The sequence below is a fragment of the Phaenicophaeus curvirostris genome, chromosome 9 (assembly GCF_032191515.1).
Source record: "Phaenicophaeus curvirostris isolate KB17595 chromosome 9, BPBGC_Pcur_1.0, whole genome shotgun sequence".
Classification (NCBI taxonomy): domain Eukaryota; kingdom Metazoa; phylum Chordata; class Aves; order Cuculiformes; family Cuculidae; genus Phaenicophaeus; species Phaenicophaeus curvirostris.
In genome coordinates, this window is record NC_091400.1 from 17483075 (window position 1) to 17501552 (window position 18478).

At 38.9% G+C, this 18478-nt stretch overlaps 1 protein-coding gene across 5 annotated transcripts in view; it reads right to left on the reverse strand.

Moving 5' to 3' along the window:
- Positions 1–18478, reverse strand: part of WDFY4 (WDFY family member 4) — a 136022-nt gene that overhangs the window by 88030 nt on the left and 29514 nt on the right. For all 5 annotated transcript variants that reach the window (XM_069864116.1, XM_069864115.1, XM_069864117.1 and 2 more), the window contains 13 exons: positions 14444–14658; positions 12584–12696; positions 11458–11665; positions 11113–11189; positions 10179–10397; positions 9015–9199; positions 6783–7014; positions 4762–4913; positions 4150–4261; positions 3846–4036; positions 2136–2288; positions 1634–1707; positions 349–510 (listed from right to left, as the gene is read on the reverse strand). In XM_069864116.1, coding sequence (XP_069720217.1) covers positions 349–510; positions 1634–1707; positions 2136–2288; positions 3846–4036; positions 4150–4261; positions 4762–4913; positions 6783–7014; positions 9015–9199; positions 10179–10397; positions 11113–11189; positions 11458–11665; positions 12584–12696; positions 14444–14658 — 2093 coding nt within the window. The remainder of the gene's footprint in view (positions 1–348; positions 511–1633; positions 1708–2135; positions 2289–3845; positions 4037–4149; positions 4262–4761; positions 4914–6782; positions 7015–9014; positions 9200–10178; positions 10398–11112; positions 11190–11457; positions 11666–12583; positions 12697–14443; positions 14659–18478) is intronic.

An 18478-nucleotide genomic window follows, 5' to 3' on the forward strand; every position in this document is an offset into this window, starting at 1 on the left:
GGATTATGTTCTTAGTTGACTTAGGCCAAGATGCAATACTATACTAATTGCAATACTTTAGGGGCAACCTTTAATGAAATGAAATATTAAGTACAGACTTTGATTAGTTTCAGTCATACCAACAGAACTGTTTGTGCCATCATTGCAAGGATCATTATCCAGCCCATCCTCACACAAATAAAAGGTTGGACTGGAGTATGTTTTGAAGGCATGAAAGAGATTTTCATCAGTGGGAATTCCTGCAGTTACTAAAGATCTCGGGGCTTCTACCAAAGATGAGGTGAGGGAAGTTTTGGCAGGAGTACAGCTCACCTGCAAACTGAGAAAAGGTATCAATACGAAGGTTACCTGAGAACATCCGTTGTGTTAAAGTATCCTTGCAACAGATGAGAGATAATATTGCAGGCCACAGTAATCCTGGAGTTACTGATTTCAGGATTATTAAAGAGGAAAATTAATTTGGGCACCATTTGCACCTGGTAGGCAACTGCAGCATTCTGACTTCCATCTCTGTAAAAAAGTACAGGGACTATTTAAAGCTTTTACTGGAAAGAACCAAATTTGCTGGGTTTCAGCTAAAAGGATTCTCAGATTACACTAATACTTTGCATCTTTGGCTTCTAATGTTGCCTTGGCAACATTTCAAACACTGTCAGACAAATTGAATATGTGTCAGTGATGGAGACCTGAAGACATCTTCGTGTGTTCTCTACCCTTCCTATCTGCACCTCCTGGCCCCCAGAAACTTCTGCATTTCAATGAGTTCAAAGAAAACATTATTGAATTTTTCAAGCAGTGAGGTTTTGGTAATACATGCTGTTCTTTTAAAACTGAGTAAGGGGAACCAGACAGCTCTGCATAGAGTTTTCTGGTACCAAAAAGAAGGAATCTAGCATCCTGCTTTACTCAGCCCCTCTGCCATACTGTGTCTCTCCAGACACATTTATAGATCTGATTAAGAAAGTATATTGTTCTAAAAAAGGTCTTCCTGAGTTGTGTTTTGGCATCAAACAAAACTTCACTTACTTTTTATTATTATTTCATACATATATATTTATTATTATATATATGTTATATCTATGCTTAATGTATATTCATATTTTATATATAAATGCTAAATATATTTGTGTAAGAATGTGTACATCCATATAACTAAATAATTACATGATAATTTAATTATATAAATATATAATAGTCTGTATACATATATAATAATTTATAATACATTTATAATATTTCTATATAGCAATATTTTATATTTATATAAATATATTATCTATTTGATAGCATATATAATTATTATTTAATACATATCACTTTTTATTATTACTTCATACTCAATTAAAATATTCAGATCCCCCTTCCCAGCAGACATTTTAACTTTCATTGTACAGCAGTGGTTCCATGTGAACCAGGTCACCACATAGTTTTTCCCAGCCTGGCACCACAGTCACCTCAGGGGCCTATCAAACAGCTGACTCCAACCTTGAAAGAGCAATACAGGAATGATTCATTCCCAGAGTCCACTGATTCCAATTAGAATTGGGCCCTTTATATCTTCCTCATGGTTCCAGCTTCAGGTTACAAAGGAGCTTGTTCTACACATTTCTGAATCATACACTAGCTTGTGTACCTGGAGGACTGCAAGATTTCCACAAGATGTGAAAAAAGAGCAAGGTCAAGATTCTCTGGTGCTTTCATCCAAAGCTGGAAGACAAAGTAAAGCGGAGGTTTTACTGCTTTGCTGAACTGAGAGGATAGTAATCTGTGGCAGAGAATAGTTAGACATAGTTCAGGGAGTTTAACATCATAAACTGTCAGTCATTTCTGCAGTGGCAACCTGCAGGTGCTGGGAAATCCCTGCCAGTGTGAGGAGCTGCTGCTCCTGAGCTAGTTTTGAGGAACAGGCTCTCAGGACCTGCAGGAACACTCCAGGAACTGCTCCAGGGAACAGTGGGGAGCCGTGGTGACAGAGGACCTGCCATTCCAGAAGCTATCAACTCCACACAGTGTGGACAACCACGACACCCCACCCCAAATATTGTATCTGGGAGGTGCTATGAACAAACCAAGCCTCATACTATAAAGCCATTTTTAATTCAGCCAAACCCACAAAGTAACATTAACAGTTTTACCTCAAAGTTGCAGAGAACATACTGGAATGCACTATAATTCTTGATGACTGAAGACTCAAAGCCAAGCTCAGCTGTGCCTACTAAGGACAGCATTAATTGTAAAATCCTGTTGTTTAAAAGCTGTGTCTTCCTCTTCAACAGATAGGTCAGCAACTGAGAGAAAAAAAAAAACTTACTAAGTATCTACTACGTGTAAATCTGTATTTCTGTAAACTAACATATAATACTTTTTAATTCAAGACAAATGCACAGTTTACTTGGCTGTAGCAGTCATGCAAGCATATATTTTATATAAGCAACATGAAGAAAGAGAAGGTTACGGTCCAGGAAAAAAATTTTGTGCAGTAAGTTAAATGATAAGTTTTTGAAAGTGTTTTACAACTCTGTGGCACTGCACAGGAGCAAAATACATGCCATATTGTATTGAACAGAATTTACAAAAAGCAGCATACAAATCGTAAATAATCATAGCAGGTTTTCTACACTATTTTTCATAGATGTGTTATTAGTTGCTGGTAAATGGTATTAGTTTAAAAAAAACACTAACATTGTCCTCTTCAAATGAAAGACATCTGTGTGAAACACTGCCAGTTTATCAGGTAAGTCTATGTTTGATTGCTCAATGAATTCCAGTGAGAAAAATGTTTAGAAAACCACTACCTTTTGAATAGGTTGGAAGGAATAGACATTCATTCAAAAATATGAATCAAGACACATATTTATTATTTTGCTGCTCAAGAAAAAAATGGGTCAGGCATCCAAACAAAAAGTAAAACCATTCCATTGCAACATGATAATCACTCATGGGTAGAGAACACTATGTAACACAAAGCCAAATGGAACAGTTCATACACAATCTAAAGGCTGGCGTTCACCTACAAGAAAGGACCGGGCAAGCAATATCTAAGTATGATAAATATCTTAATATGAATCAGGATCAATTAATGAAAAATTCACAAACTTGGAAAATTGAAAGTTTATAATAAGTCATTCATGAAACCAATGTTTAAAGTCTCATTTGGAACCATCTCTGTTAAATAGTTTTCGCTGTTCTGTAAGATTCTTCTTAGCCTATACAGCCTAAAGTAAACTATACTGAGCTGAAATTCCATGCTTGAGCCTTAACCCATCCAATATTGTATAAACAGTGCTTAAAGATAACCAAACTCCTTGATCTGCACAGCTTTCAGGTTTAAAAGATGAATTAGGACAAACTTAATCAATGAAATCCAGACAGCAATTATTTATATCACCACAATTCCTAATACACAGTGAAACCATTGTCATTGTCAGCCCTACACTGGGTAGTCTGTAATGAGAAATCTTAGGCTGGATGAGCCAAGGGAAGCAGACCTGCCTGAAAAGTGGTCTCTTATGAGAGGGATCAAGTATGTTGGGAAAATGTGAAGGGTAGGTCACTCGCAAATCTGCTGGACTGGCTTCAGTTTATTAGATCATATCTGAACAAGAGGTATCTGACCTCACCTTCCCATCAGCAGATATACTGATACAGAGGTTCCCAGTGATTGTAAGCACAGGACTTAGAGCACTATCCTATACTCCCCTCTCAAAGATCTCAAAACTTACAAAATTCCAACCATGACTGCTAATAGCCAGGATGGGCTTGGTTCATTGCCATTGATAGATTTTGGGATATGGTTCTGCAAAAGAAATACTATAACCAGAACGAATGAAAAAAAGACTGTCTACCTGGTATCCACGTATGTGTCTCATCAATTTTTCACTCATTGGGGAACTGTTCAGGATGGAGTTCAGGACTTTCACAGTTGCATACAAGGTGTGGTCATCACAGGCCATAGCAATGAGACCCAGGAGAATGGCAGGGCCTCCAATGAAGTTCAGGCTAGTAGCTGCTGCAGAGGACTGGAACAGTCTTACCCCTAGGGAATTACAGTGTTACTCTACCAGGAAGTTACATGGACTTAGTCCGTTAGTGGACAGAGAAAAGCCCGGCTCCTAAACATTATGAAACATTAAGAAATAGTTCATTTACCATATTGGCCCACAGCCACTGACCCAATAGTCCGCAAGGAACCTGAGAGGTGTCCAGCAATATTCTTCGCTAGGAATATTGGAGTTGAACTGTCCCGAGAGTTAATCCCAATCTAAACAGATGAAAAGAGACATCCTAAGAAGAAAATATGGCAGTACCGGGTAGACAAAAAGTAACAAGCAGATGCTCCAATACTTTAGATTATTTTATTACTTCTAGACTATAAAAACTATTTTCCCTTCAAAGTTGATTGCTAGGACAAATATTCACCCACTTAAAATATCCCATAACGCCATTACTTTGACATGTCAGTAAGCCTGGCTAGAATAGTGTGTGAAAGGTCATTGTGAAGGCCTGAAGAAATCACAGACTGAAACAAATTATCATTAGACCTGAGAACTATGGCTTTTGTTCCTATTTTAAGAAACGCTTTTAACACTGTGTTCACACTGTCCAATCTGTCTCTCTCCATAGATGAAAAGAAAACTATGACTAGAATGAAAAAAAAAATTCACTGAAGTTATGCAACTAAAACCAAGTAATAAACTGCGCTCTAGGAAACCAATCAAACAAGAGAAAATGTGTTTAAGACTAATGAGGAAGATCTGTGACCTCTTTGGCAATCAGCCGGCCATCCACTTCATTGTAGAAGCTCTTTATATCTTGAACTGTAGTGAGGGATGAGCACATGGCATTGATTCCAAAAGAAATCTTCTCTTCTGCCACCAGAGGTGTAGGATTATGATCATCATATTTGTCCTCACCTAAAATAAGAGAAACCACAAACTCTGAAGGTATTTTGCATGCTAAACATGTGAGACAGGAGAGAGGCAGATGAAAAGTAACTGGAGGAAACCAAAGTTTTTATAGTTAAGTCATAATCAATTTCTATCATCAGAAGACTGTCCTCACTCTTTACAACAGTCTATGGCAGCTTGCCAGCGTAAGCACCAAGAGAAGATGTGCTTGGCTTGTCTCTGGTTACAGTTTGTATAGATCCTACATTCTCTCCTAGTGTTCTGAAGATCTCTGGAGTTTCATGAGATAACCCTTTCTCTGTCCACACAAGATCTACTTTCTGTGCAGAGAAAACATTTCAGAGGCCTTCCACTGGGAGCTTTCTCAGGGCTACCAGGAGCAAAGACTCGTGTGGAAAAAAAAGAACAGTGGTAAATATTTACAGCTGCCAACTCACAATACATGGAAAGCTTCTAGAAAATACCAGGTTCAGCAGTTGAATGATTGTATGAAATTCAGATATGCTTTTCTTTCAAGAATTTATATTCCTGCTCTCACTTGGATTTTTTTTTTTTAAATCTTGTATTTTTGACGATTTTATAAATTGAGAAAACAGTTGATTTATGTAACTGTTCACTAACGCCTTTACAGGAAAAATAATTAGCACATGGCTAATTAGTGAGAAGCAATGAGATACTCATGAGATGGGACACAACGCTGCTGAAAATTCAAAACCGCTGTCCACAGCAAGGTTGTAAATCCAATTTAAGGAATAAACTACAGTATTTTGGGGGTTTGTGTTGAAACTTTTTTTAAGTCAAAAATTTCCATCAGAAAAGTTTCTTTGGGTTTTTTTATGGAATAGGGAAATGTTAGGTACCAAGTTCCCTGCCTTCTCCCCTCCCTCCCCTTCCCTTCTGGCAAAGAAAGGGAGGCAGGGATGTGGAAAAAGAGAAAGATATCATTTCACAATGATGAGATCACATCTTGTATAGTGCCCTGTGATTTCCCTGCCTCAGGGCATCGCTGAAGTCAGATGACTGCAATCTGTGATAAGTACTGAAGTCCAGTTAGGAAGACCAGTGTGCAGAGGATGAACACCCCAGATTTCATGAAGTCTCAACACTTCAAAAATCAAATCCTTCTGACGTGTGTTCATAACATTTTCATTTTAGGGTTGTATTTTGATATAATTTCTTTTTCAAAACCCCTTCCCATGGCTGACTCAGAGATTTTTTTTTGGTCTAGATAAACAGCATTCTGTAGGAATGTTTTCAGCCAGTCTTTTCATTTTGCTTTAGGCTGGAGCACCACCAGTTGATATTATTCTACTCTTATAAAATGGGAAATTACCATCCCATTTAACCTGAGCTTTAGTACAGAGGTGAATGCACTATTTGTTGCACAAACAGTAATCAATAACTGAAATGTTTTGCCTGCCTGTTTAATAATTGAAGCTAACAGTAGGCTTTAGTTAAAAAGCCTCTTCATTAAATGGAATGTAACGCAATGTAATGCAATTAAAGATGTTGCTGCTTCTTCTGCTGTGTTTTTTTCTGTAGCACCATGAAGCAGCAGCAGCAGCTTTAACTGAGACTTTCTGCATTTAATGTTTACCCAACCGAAATTGCAGTCTTACATCTCAAGGACATGTTATCTCTCTTTACCCTCCATCTCTCTCTGCTGCTTGATTCCTGCCCTTCTTTTTCTGCACAGTTTTCAGTATAAGACCCTCATAGTATCTTGCTGCAATCTTGTACAACACTCAGCAACACAGAGTTCCAGGATTTAGAGCAAGCTCTAGGCACAGCTAGAATACTAACTGTAGATTACAAGGATAAAAAGAATGTTGCCCTGACAAACAAATAGTGATGGATGTGAGAATTATCACATACCTTGAAGCTGTACTGCTTGGAAATTGCTACAGTACTGTGGACCAAGCTTATTAATCACCTCTATAGTTCCCACAGAGATGGCTTCCTCAAACAAGTATGCAGGGCCAAGGCGCCAGGTCAAGGAGGACTTCTGTCTCCAAATTCGAGGAGTAGCTATGTACCCATAGACATCAATAAAGGAAGAGGGTTCCATGGAAATACAGCTCCCTGGCAAAGGCTGGAGGTACTGCATCTGCAACAGAGGAAGAACTCCTTGAGGGGACCCAATACAATCTTTGTGTCTTCAGCTATTGTCCCTAGAAGGTGCTGCCTGCTTCCTCTTTCCTTAAAGAAGTCTTGGGCAGTTGTGCAACACAATTACCAACTACTGTTTAGAAATTAGATTTTCAGAAGTATTACAAATATAAGCATTTCATAAAGTTCAAGCCTACTTTTTGCTCAAAAAACACAGTCAAAATAATTTCCAGTGTTAGCAAAGAAAAACCCTATCTTGACCCCAGACGTATTTTTCTTGTTCTAATATTCACACCTCAGACTGTGACTTTAAACACGGAAAGCCAAGTTACAGATCGCACCTTGTACTAGGCTCCCAGAGAATAAACAGTTTTTAAAGACCGTAGAGAGCCCAAGCGCTTAAGTTATCTTCAGTGAAAGCAACACAGTTTCAGAAATTGGGCCATTAAACTGCATGAGGATTCAGCCTCCTACGTTGAATCCATAGGTTTTTTTAAAATGTGACAGCTGTAGTAGGAAGCTGTTGGAAGTTTTTTGGTAGAGAGAGGCTATATTGTGCTTCAGGGCTTATCCATGCCTTTAACAATTTGCTGTTAGGATGACACTTCTAGTATCCACTGATCTCTGACTACTAAGATGTAGAAGACAGGGCTGGTCAGGATTAGGAGGCAGGACTTGATACTTGAGTGAACAACTAGGCTTGATGCAACACAGTGACCCACCCACCCCATCGCTGCCCAGACATGACACCCAAAAATACATTTTGATATTGTTGACAACTTTTGTGCAATCCTAATTTCTCTCACAAGCCTTTCTTCGTTGTACACAACAAGATGAAGGCTTTTATCATGTCAGAGACCTCAGCACTGGGACCATCCTTTATTTACTAAAAGCTTGTTTTATTTATTATGAGCTGTTTCACTGTATGTTAAACACATTTGCTGTGAATTCCTTAATCAATTGCAATGCTTAAGCTTAGTTTTATTGATGACTTTCAGTCTCATTTGAAGGAAGGCAAATTAAATTAAATTTTCATTCTTGAAATGGATATAGGTCCCAACAGGCATTTAGAAGACAGATCATTTTTCTCAAGTATGGGAAAGAGAATATTTGGAATTAAACAGGTTGTTTTACAAGGGAAGTATAAAACGCACAAATGAGCTTTTCATGTGTTGAGACTGATTTGAAATATGGCAATAAAATTAAGAGACCAAGGTTACAAGTTTCAATTAATAAAAAGATTCTATTCAAAAACAAAACCAAAAAAACACCACGTCCACCAGAGCTTAAATAGAAAAAGTCCACATTTTCAATATTGCCAGCCTAGAGCATTCAAAAGTCAAAAATCTAACCTCAGAAATAATTTGAGATTGGCTTCAAAACCAGAAGCATGATGATAATATAAACCAGAGACTCTTCTCATTTATCATGCAGATTATGAACACTTCAGGTGCATTTGGATTGCTTTCCCTACATAACTCATCACCTTGGCAGGTTTTAGCCTAAGTCCAAAGCACCTTCAATTTAGAGTTCTATGATCACACCTTAACATGAATTACTTTTTATAGATGACAACTTCTGAAAATCTTAGGTGCAAACAGAGAGATCCTCAAAATCACTAGCTAATTCAGAAAATTTTGGCCTAAGGGTAAAGCTGAATTCCATTAACATAAAACTCTGAGCTACCTGCAAGCAAAGTAACTCCACCTGTCAGATGAGTGCCATCACTCAAAATTGCCCTAGTTATCTGTATACTGGGAACTGGTTCAAAGCATCAGTATAAGCTGATAGCAAACACACTTCTGAAAAGCGGCACAAATACTCATCCCAGGCTGCAAGGATTTCTGACTCCATTCACACACAGCACAGTGGCATGCGTCATATAATCACCATGTTTTGTGTCTCTCAGATTAATACTGAAAAGTCGTGGCATATATATGGGGTGATAAAAATGAAAAGGCAAACATGAGGTACAAGATCTATGCAGAGAGCCTTTACCTTTGCAGAACCAAGCATCTGACCATTTATATAAGCTGATGCAATGCAGTTCTTCTTTGCTTCCTTAGCAAGCGTCACTGTGAGATGATGCCACTGGCCAGTGACCAGTAGCTTGCCACAGCCAAACTGTACTTGCCCTGGCAAAGGGGAGGGATTTGGGACTTCACTCTCAGGTTCCATGATATCTGTAACAGCAAAAATAGGTAGCAGTCAACAGAAAGTCACTGACCTTCCCCTGCCTCTGGAATACAACCATCAAATGTGACACAAAACACAACCCTGAGTATAGAGTGATTTGGTAATTCTGTCCAAAGTCTTTAAAATATTCCCTAAAGGTTTATTATCGGGACCTAAGACTTGGACAACTTTCAAGATCCCTCCAGCATACAACGTGCCATACTCCCAAATAGAACCTGCTAGCTGCTTCAGCACTGCAACATATTCTAAGAGGAGAATCCCTCAGGATATTCACCAAGTCAGCTTACACTGAAAAAATATTCCTAGCAATTCATGAGATGATAGAACTCTGTACTTTAACTTGTGGGTTTTATAAAAAGAGGCAAGCTGGGATTTTAAATCAGAGCATTCATATAATGTCAACTGTACATGAAAAATCCTTACTATTCCTGCTCCATTCCCAACCTCCTCTGCAATGCTCAATCACATTCACATTTGAAGTACCTAGTGTACTCAGTAAGGAGAAAAGGATAAATGACAACAAGGAAAAAAGATTAAAAAGCTATCATGATAGAAAAGATACTAAACATGAAGAAAGGAAATGAACTATTTTATGAGGAAGCTAGATCACCCCCAAACTCCTCAGCCCTACTCCCTAAATCTGTCTAGTGCCACACAGAACAGAGAGGAAACAGTTGGTCCAAGTCCAGTCCCCACAACTGCACACAACCACATAAATGACATTTAAAAGTTTTCCTTAGAATTTCTACAAGTTTTATCGTATATTGCAGGCCTCACTGCCTACAGAAAACTTAAAACTGAAACATGACCAAGAATTACAATCACAGCAAGCTGCCAGAAGAAAAGCGAAGAGATTAAAAGTCTCAGTAGTGTCCTGGGTACTTATAAGAAGAGGAAATTTGATAAAAAAATAATTCCAAATAATCAGAGGACACAGTACTACAGCTTAACTGAGGAGAGCCTCACCGAGTGGCTGAAATTCCACTTCTTCTGTGGAAATGACCAAAGAATGGTCCTGTGGTAAGAAGCTTACTGAAAAGCAAACAAATTCTTGCTCTGTTCTTGACATGTGCCTCACAACTGTAAGGAAACGCAGTGGGTGACTGTTGTGCACCAAACCAAACTTGCTAACCAGAAACCAGCAGGAGACTGTCAGGCCACTTGAGGGAGGAAACATTCTTGTGCCTGTAGACAGAAAACAAAAAGGCAGTAAGGAAGCCGGTTTCTCTGTACAGACATTAACAAATTGCTTTGTTTCATTTGTAGCACAAAACACGTAAGAACCAACACTAGAACATGTGGTTAAATTTCTGTTCTGTTCTATTAGATTTTACTGTCTGTCTTCAATGTCATAGAGACTGCATGTCTGAGTATGTGCACAGCTATAAATGACCCAAAACTGACTGAAGAGAAATAACTCCTAGATCTCCATGCCATGGAGCTCATCAATTGGCAAGCACTGAGCCAGAAACCAGTCTTCTCAGAGTTCATAAAATCCAGGAAGCAAAAGGTACAGCCATTTCCCTGTTCACGCAACAGAGGATAATGATCCGTAGGTGGATCTCATGTTATGTTAAGTGACAGTTTCTATTTCTTCCATGACAGATTACTCTAAAATCTGTTGGCTCTTACCTATTAAGACCATTCTTTTAGCAGTCTATTTCAAATCTGTATTCCTGGTGTTAATGCTAATACATCACACTATTAAGCTGCACCTGATACTGCATTTTGATGAGTAGTCTGTGTTACATAGCTCAGAGTAGGACTGGGACACAGAGGTGGAAACACGATATTGAAACACATAGCTTATTTTCTGCCTTTTCTCACAAATGCTGAGTGCTTTCAGTGGGGCTGAAAAGCCAGCACTTTCAGGAGGCTGTAGGTGAGCCAAAATGCTTACCCATGCCAATTCCTCCTGAGACAGATTGCTCTGCACTGGGTCCCATGACAGTGGCCAAGGTAGGGAGGTATAAGCACCTACAAAATCAAACAAGCACCCATTCAACAGAAATGTAAAATAGTAGCTGAAAGGTACCAGTGACTTAATACTGTAGAATAACCATAGCAAGGCAGATTCTAGGCTCTCAGCCATATGATAATAACAAAATAGCTTGGCGACATTGCTGCAAAGGAAGCAATGATAGGGCACAGGATTTACTAAGATGAAGAGAGAAGTGATTAGTTGCTGTGTCCAAAATAAGAGCAGGGAGACTGCAGAGCAGCTAAAAAGCAACAGCAACAATACCCGTATCCTTCAATGGACATGTCAAACTCCACAAATGATGGAGCCAAAGCAGTGCTGCGAAGCTGGAAGTTTCGAGGTGATGTCATGGAGATGAGGCTCATTGCAGTCTGGAGTGCCAGTGCAGATCCCTTAGACATCCAAGGAGATCTGCTAACAGGCACAACTGTCTGAGGATCAGTTTCATTGTCCGCTATGCCCTCTTCTGAACCTAGAAGATCAACATCAGTGTCTGCAATACTTTTTTCAAACACAGGCTTTGTCTGTATTCAGTTTATCACTGCTAAGAACAACTCTGCATGCTCTTCAAATAATACATCCTAAGCAGCCTGAGGAAATCCTCAGCAAAACTCAAAAATATTGCATTGAAGGAATTTCAAAATGGGAGGCTGGCAGGAGAGATGAACTTACAGAAGGGATAGTACATTTTCTCCCTACGCATCTTCAAAGAAGCTAGTAAAAAAATGCTCCTAGCCCATTGGTTCTATTTTTCTTATACACAGATCATTCAATTCTGACAGAAGAGTTACAACCAACACATAGGAGATGATCTGAAGAATCACTGCATTGAAAGCAAAGCTCAAATTTGCACCTTACTGTATTCAAGTGTCTCATAGGCATGAGAATGGTTTAAGCATGAAATACTACTATTGTAGCCTTTCACCCGCAAGATATGTTAGAATAGAGAAAGGACTTAATGGAAAATTGCCTGCATAAAAAAAGGCAGACTAATAGGACATTGTAAGCAATGCTCTTCAATTAATATATTTAGTCTATTTCTAGCTATAAACCACAGGGAAAACGTGCTGCAAACCAAGACACTCCACTTTGTGGATATGATCAGTACTTTCATAGGTTGTTTCCATATCTGATCCAGCAAAGTCTGAGTCTATATCAGCATCTGGCTGATCACACATCTTGTAATTCAATCTCTGCTGGTTATTAGTTTAGTTCTCAGTGTTTAAATACCATTCAACATGGGCAAGAGTCAGTATAAAACAACTAGGTACACTACATCTTCACTGTGGCCACCTTTAAGCAACCTACCCCAACAGAATTTTCCCGTCATTACAGAGACATCCATAGCCCAGCCAATGTAACGGCAACAGGCTGTTCACTGTATGCTTACCTTCATTCTGAGCCACGTTAGTTGAATCACTCTCCTGGTATGAAAGGGCCTTAGTCTTGCTTGAGCTGGGCCTGGAAGGTTGCAGTGGAGAACCTCCCAAAGAAAGAAATTGCCTAACATACAGGGAAAAAAAAAAAAAGGAACAAAAAAAGGAAAACAATCACACCGGACACTGTGGAATCATAGAAACTACCCAATTACAGCTCAGTCCTCTGGAGACCAACTTATTGGATACCAAATTTTCAAGACATCTCGTTTAAACCAGAAGGAATGTATTCACAGAATCACAGAATAACCAGGTTGGAAGAGACCCGCCGGATCATCGAGTCCAACCGTTCCCATCAAACACTAAACCATATCCCTCAGCACCTCATCCACCCGTGCCTTAAACACCTCCAGGGAAGGTGAATCAACCACCTCCCTGGGCAGCCTGTTCCAGTGCCCAATGACCCTTTCTGTAAAGAACTTTTTCCTAACATCTAGCCTAAACCTCCCCTGGCGGAGCTTGAGGCCATTCCCTCTTGTCCTGTCCCCTGTCACTTGGAAGAAGAGGCCAGCACCCTCCTCTCTACAACCTCCTTTCAGGTAGTTGTAGAGAGCAATGAGGTCACCTCTCAGCCTCCTCTTCTCCAGGCTAAACAACCCCAGCTCTCTCAGCCATTCCTCATAAGGCCTGCTCTCCAGCCCCTTCACCAGCTTTGTTGCCCTTCTCTGGACTCGTTCCAGAGCCTCAACATCCTTCTTGTGGTGAGGGGCCCAGAACTGAACACAGGATTCGAGGAGCGGTCTCACCAGTGCCAAGTACAGAGGGAGAATAACCTCCCTGGACCTGCTGGTCACGCCGTTTCTGATACAAGCCAAGATGCCATTGGCCTTCTTGGCCACCTGGGCACACTGCTGGCTCATATTCAGTCAGCTGTCAACCAACACCCCCAGGTCCCTCTCCTCCAGGCAGCTTTCTAGACAGACTTCTCCTAGTCTGTAGCACTGCATAGGGTTGTTGTGCCCCAAGTGCAGGACTCGGCATTTGGCCTTGTTAAACCTCATGCCATTGGACTCTGCCCGGTGGTCCAGCCTGTTCAGATCCCTTTGCAGAACCTCCCTACCCTCCAGCAGATCGACACTTCCACCCAGCTTAGTGTCGTCCGCAAACTTGCTAAGGGTGCAAAGTGATCACGAATATTTGGTTTTCTTTACACTTCTCCTTTCCTACTGAAAAAAAAATCAAAGGTTTATTTCATTCAGGAATAGTTTTGAATAAAACTATTTTTTCAGGAAAAAAATATCTATGGTGGCTTGGATTTTTTTTTAAGTAATTCTGTTCCATTTTTGAGTAAAATGAATCCAGTCTTCCCCTGCACATCCAATTTCATCCACACTCTAATCTCTGTTAGGTACTCTCACGCCTAACATTTGTTAGCATCAAAGAGGAAAGTATATCCTCAAAGTGGAAACAGAGACTGAGAAACAAGACTACGCTTTTTATTTCTTCATCTCTTGTTGACATGTCTCGAAGCTAAGAGAAAGTAACTTTTACTCTTTAGGAAACAGCTTCTCCATACAACTACTGGGAAAGAATGACCCTGGTTGCTTTGCAGTTACTTACTTCATTACCATTCATAAATGGATTTACAATCCCTGCAAAGATGATGCAGCAGAACACTACAGACTCATAACGCTTTCATCAAGTCATTTAAACATATACCCTATCATCAATAATAGTATTAACTGAGAAATGAAACAAAATGCTGAGAGTCTTGCAGAACTGCCGCACTATATGAAGTATCCAATTATTACATAAACTTTGTAAAAAATTTGCACCACTAAAGCAAATCGGACTCATTAGATGCAATCTGATACCTTAACACATCTGGCTCAATAGCCTGTGATGCAAGCTTCTCAAACAGTCTAGTAAGGGGCAGATGCAGCGGGTGACTGTCACTGCGGAAAGCATCCTGACAGGAAGTTATGATGGTGCTCAGCAAGCCAGATCCACACATCACTTGGCGACTCTTCTCTGACTTCACCAGGGACTGGATATGATCAACCACAGCACATTGGATTTCATGTGAAAGCTGAAATGGATGCAAAAATTAAGTCAGAGGGCTGGAATTAAAACTACCTTTTTTTTATTTTATTTTAAAATTGTCAGATCTCTAGGTGTAAAAAAAATATGGCCCAGAAAAAAAGCCCCTAAGGTCAGATGCTCAAGAGTAACTGCATGACTGTTCTATAAAGCTCTGAACTTTAACAGTGTCTTTATATCCATCTGTGTAGCTTCTTGGCCACCCACAGCTGAGCTTTCCTGCCACAACACTGTAGTAGTGGAGGAAAAGAATGATAGGCTCTCATTCAGAAGAAAAGACTACCATCAAGAACACGTTATCAGGCATAAGCTCCAAGACCAACACAGTAACTTGGAATATATTTAACATTAAGCACATACATAGTCATATTGACATGACCTACACTTCATTTTAAGATCACTATTCTTAAATAAACTATCAAGCAATACCATGGAACACCTAATTTTAAACAATTCTGTACATGTTTTTTCTGCATTGAAGTTCTACTTCATTATTGCTTCTTAATGGTCTTAAAGAAATATCTCCTAAATTACATTTCAATCAATTTGTTCCTGAGAGCCTACTCTCACTGACCTAAACAGATTTCAGACAAAACTAACCAGGCATCATATATTTAAACACAAATCCTACAAAGATGAAATGTTCCCCACCGCCAAGAGTTCTCTGGCTTGCTCATATGCTTTTCTCAGAAATATCTATGCAAACTTTTAAAGAAAAGGACAAGAATGATGGCAGACATGCACGTTAGGATACTGAGATTTTGTTTTGTAACAAGAATGAGAAGCAAGTTCACTGGATTTAGAATAACCTACCTTAGTGTAAAAAGGAATTCAGCTCTTTTGCATACAGACCAAACTCAAAACCAGTATAGGACAAATTCAAAGCCAAGAAGCCTTTTTTTTTTTTTCAAACTGCAATCAAAACCACCAATTGCAACACTTAGACAATAATACTAGCACATCCAATGCAACATATATACATACTATTTTTGATATCTGAAATGTAAGTTATTTGGATACCATTTTCTTCTCTCTGAATGACTGTTCATTCTTAGTGACATAAGTTTCACCATGCATCACATTAAGTACAGAAATCATCCACCAGACTAAACTACACTATTCCTCAGAGAGGCATTTATTGCTACAGTGTATCAAAGTCTCACATAACTTTTTGGACCTTTTACTTACTATTTTATTCTTTTTTTCTTTTTTTTTTTTTTTTTACTAGATTCAGGAAAGTTTCTGGATGTATAAAACCACATGAAAACAGAGGACACAGGTCAAGACCAGACGAAACTACTAGTTTACTCCAAAATAAATCCAATAAAACCTTAATGGCATACAAAAAAATTGATTGTTTTCATCAGCTTAGCAACTTTGTCAATATCATGATTGCTTTATTTTGAATAAAGTATTCTGTTTTCATGGATCTTAGTTCCAGTAAAATGAGATTTTAGTGGAAATATTAACAGTGGCCAGGAAACCAGGCTGTGTGTTTCTATATGCATGGTTTGATTTTCCTAACACGTATTACTTGTACCATGAATTTGAATATCGAAGGTGCAGTTAGAATGTAGTCAGCCTCGTGGCTCTCTCTCAGAGTAGAGTCTTACGGGGAAAATGTCACTTCACATTTGCCCAATCTGTTTAAGTAGTTCCCAGCTTCTTCCTTCTAAGAGCATATAGTTTCAAAACTTGGTAGCTGAATACAATTCACTGTTATTCATCTTCAAATGATAATGCTGTGCTTAAGATGAGCAAGAACTTTGAACCTTTGGCAGTGTGGATTCATTTTAAAATGATATAATTTTAATAGGTTTAAAATGATTCAGCAATAATTCTATGTGCAATTGCAAAAAGCAAACTTACTTTTCAATCTCGGGAGCACTTCTCACTTGAAGAGCTAGCAACCCTTCACAGAAAACTAGAATTAACTTCCTAACATTTCAGAGAGATTTAGTTTACCAATGAAGAAATAAAGGCATTCACAGTAATGCTTTCAAATATTTCAAGTGACCCGGGATTTTACAATGTGCTTTCGAAAGAAAAGGTAGATATCCATCTGCTTAAAATCCACTGCATGTAGAGAGTTTAAGTCACTTCTGAAAATCACTTGTGCAATGTTTTTCCTTTAAATATTGTCAAAAAAAAAATTCATAAATTGATTTCAGCTCAAATTCCTGATGTGTAGTCCCTAGCTGCAAGCACATTGCCTTTCTATCACAATATTTTGCTGATTAATTCTCAACCACTGACCTTAACAAGCAAAATTTACTTTCTTAACAGTATGTATAACTGATTTTACAAAGTTAAAGAAGAAACTTGCGTTCATGCACTCCCTGCAAGTAAACAGGGAAAAAAACATTATGAACCACATGAACTGTTTATACTTTTCCAAAAATTTGACCTAGACAGGGCCTAGTTAAAAGCCTCACAAATTATATCACATCCATCAGGCTTTTCACATTTCCTTTTGGTACAACTTGTGTGTTAGAGAAGCTACAGAGCTTTCCTCGTATGAGTAGCAGGGCTACTATTGCCTTCTAGAGAAAATGTACTAGTAAGTCCTGAGCATTTGAAGCCAGGCAGCAAAATCTCGTTATAATGTTAAGAATCCTTTTGTTAACTCTAATCATCTGACGGATCTCATTTGCCAAATTACGTTTACTTGTAGTATTTCCTTCCCACAGCATTAGCTGATTGCAGTGTCTCCTCCTCATTTTTCTTAGCTACTGTGCAGTGCTATAATATGGTGTTTATCAAACACCTGAGAGGAAGGCAAAGCTGCCTCTGTGCGCCACCTTATAAATGATGATATGATTGCATGAAAATAGACAAAGTAGAAAATCACCTTCAGTATAGTTAGCTAGGGTTTCTTGGCAGAGTTCCTATCTCTTCAATCCATGATACATTACCAAGATTTTAGTGCAACCTCAGAGACATTGTCTGATTTTTAAGGAGAGAAGAACAAGAGAAGAGATACAAGGCAAGAGGAACAGGACAAATAAAAGGGTTGGAAGCACAGAAGAATTGCTTGGTCTGTATAAATAGTGAAAGCTTCAGAAGTTAGTTGATTAATGAACAAGCAAACTTCTTACTAAAAACCCAAAAATAACCTTGGAAAAAGAACACGTAGACAGTCTCTGCATTTTCCTTAAAAAAAAAAAAGTTCTGCTGTGATCAGAACAGGCTCAGCAAAAAAATATTCCCCTGGAGATAATGCTGGAGCAAAGCCTGCAGGAAAGTGCTCAAGGGAAAGAGCTGACATTTGGCTACCAGCCCAGACTGGAGGACTTGCTGCCAGGGTATTTCTAGCCTCCTTCCTCCTACCAGAGTTCTAGTCCATTCTCTTTTCCTATCTACCAAAGCCTTGGCTGCATATCCCAAAGGGGAATGAAGCTCTAGACAAATACCAGAAGAATTTCTTTGTGCAGATAATGCACTGCAGTAATTTAAGAAGTCATTGTGATATTAACAGTTACATTAGCAGTGGTATTGGTAATGTCTGAAGGCAGACAAATCTCAAATGTCAGTCTTCTGTGGGCCATATCTAACTATGTCAGAGACTTTTTCAGTTTAGACATAATTTACATTTTTAAGAAGTAAAAATACTTGGAAAGTATTATGCTGTTAGCATCTGCAGTGAGAACAACTAGTTTCGGCTAAATTTAAAACAGGGACAAAGGTCGTTTAAAAAGGTGCAAAGTCCTTATTGATGCATGTTTTTATTTTACAACAGTGAATGTGATGGCAGTTCATCGTAGGAGAGACATGGATAAAAACAGAGGGGACAAATCCTGCAGTGAAAA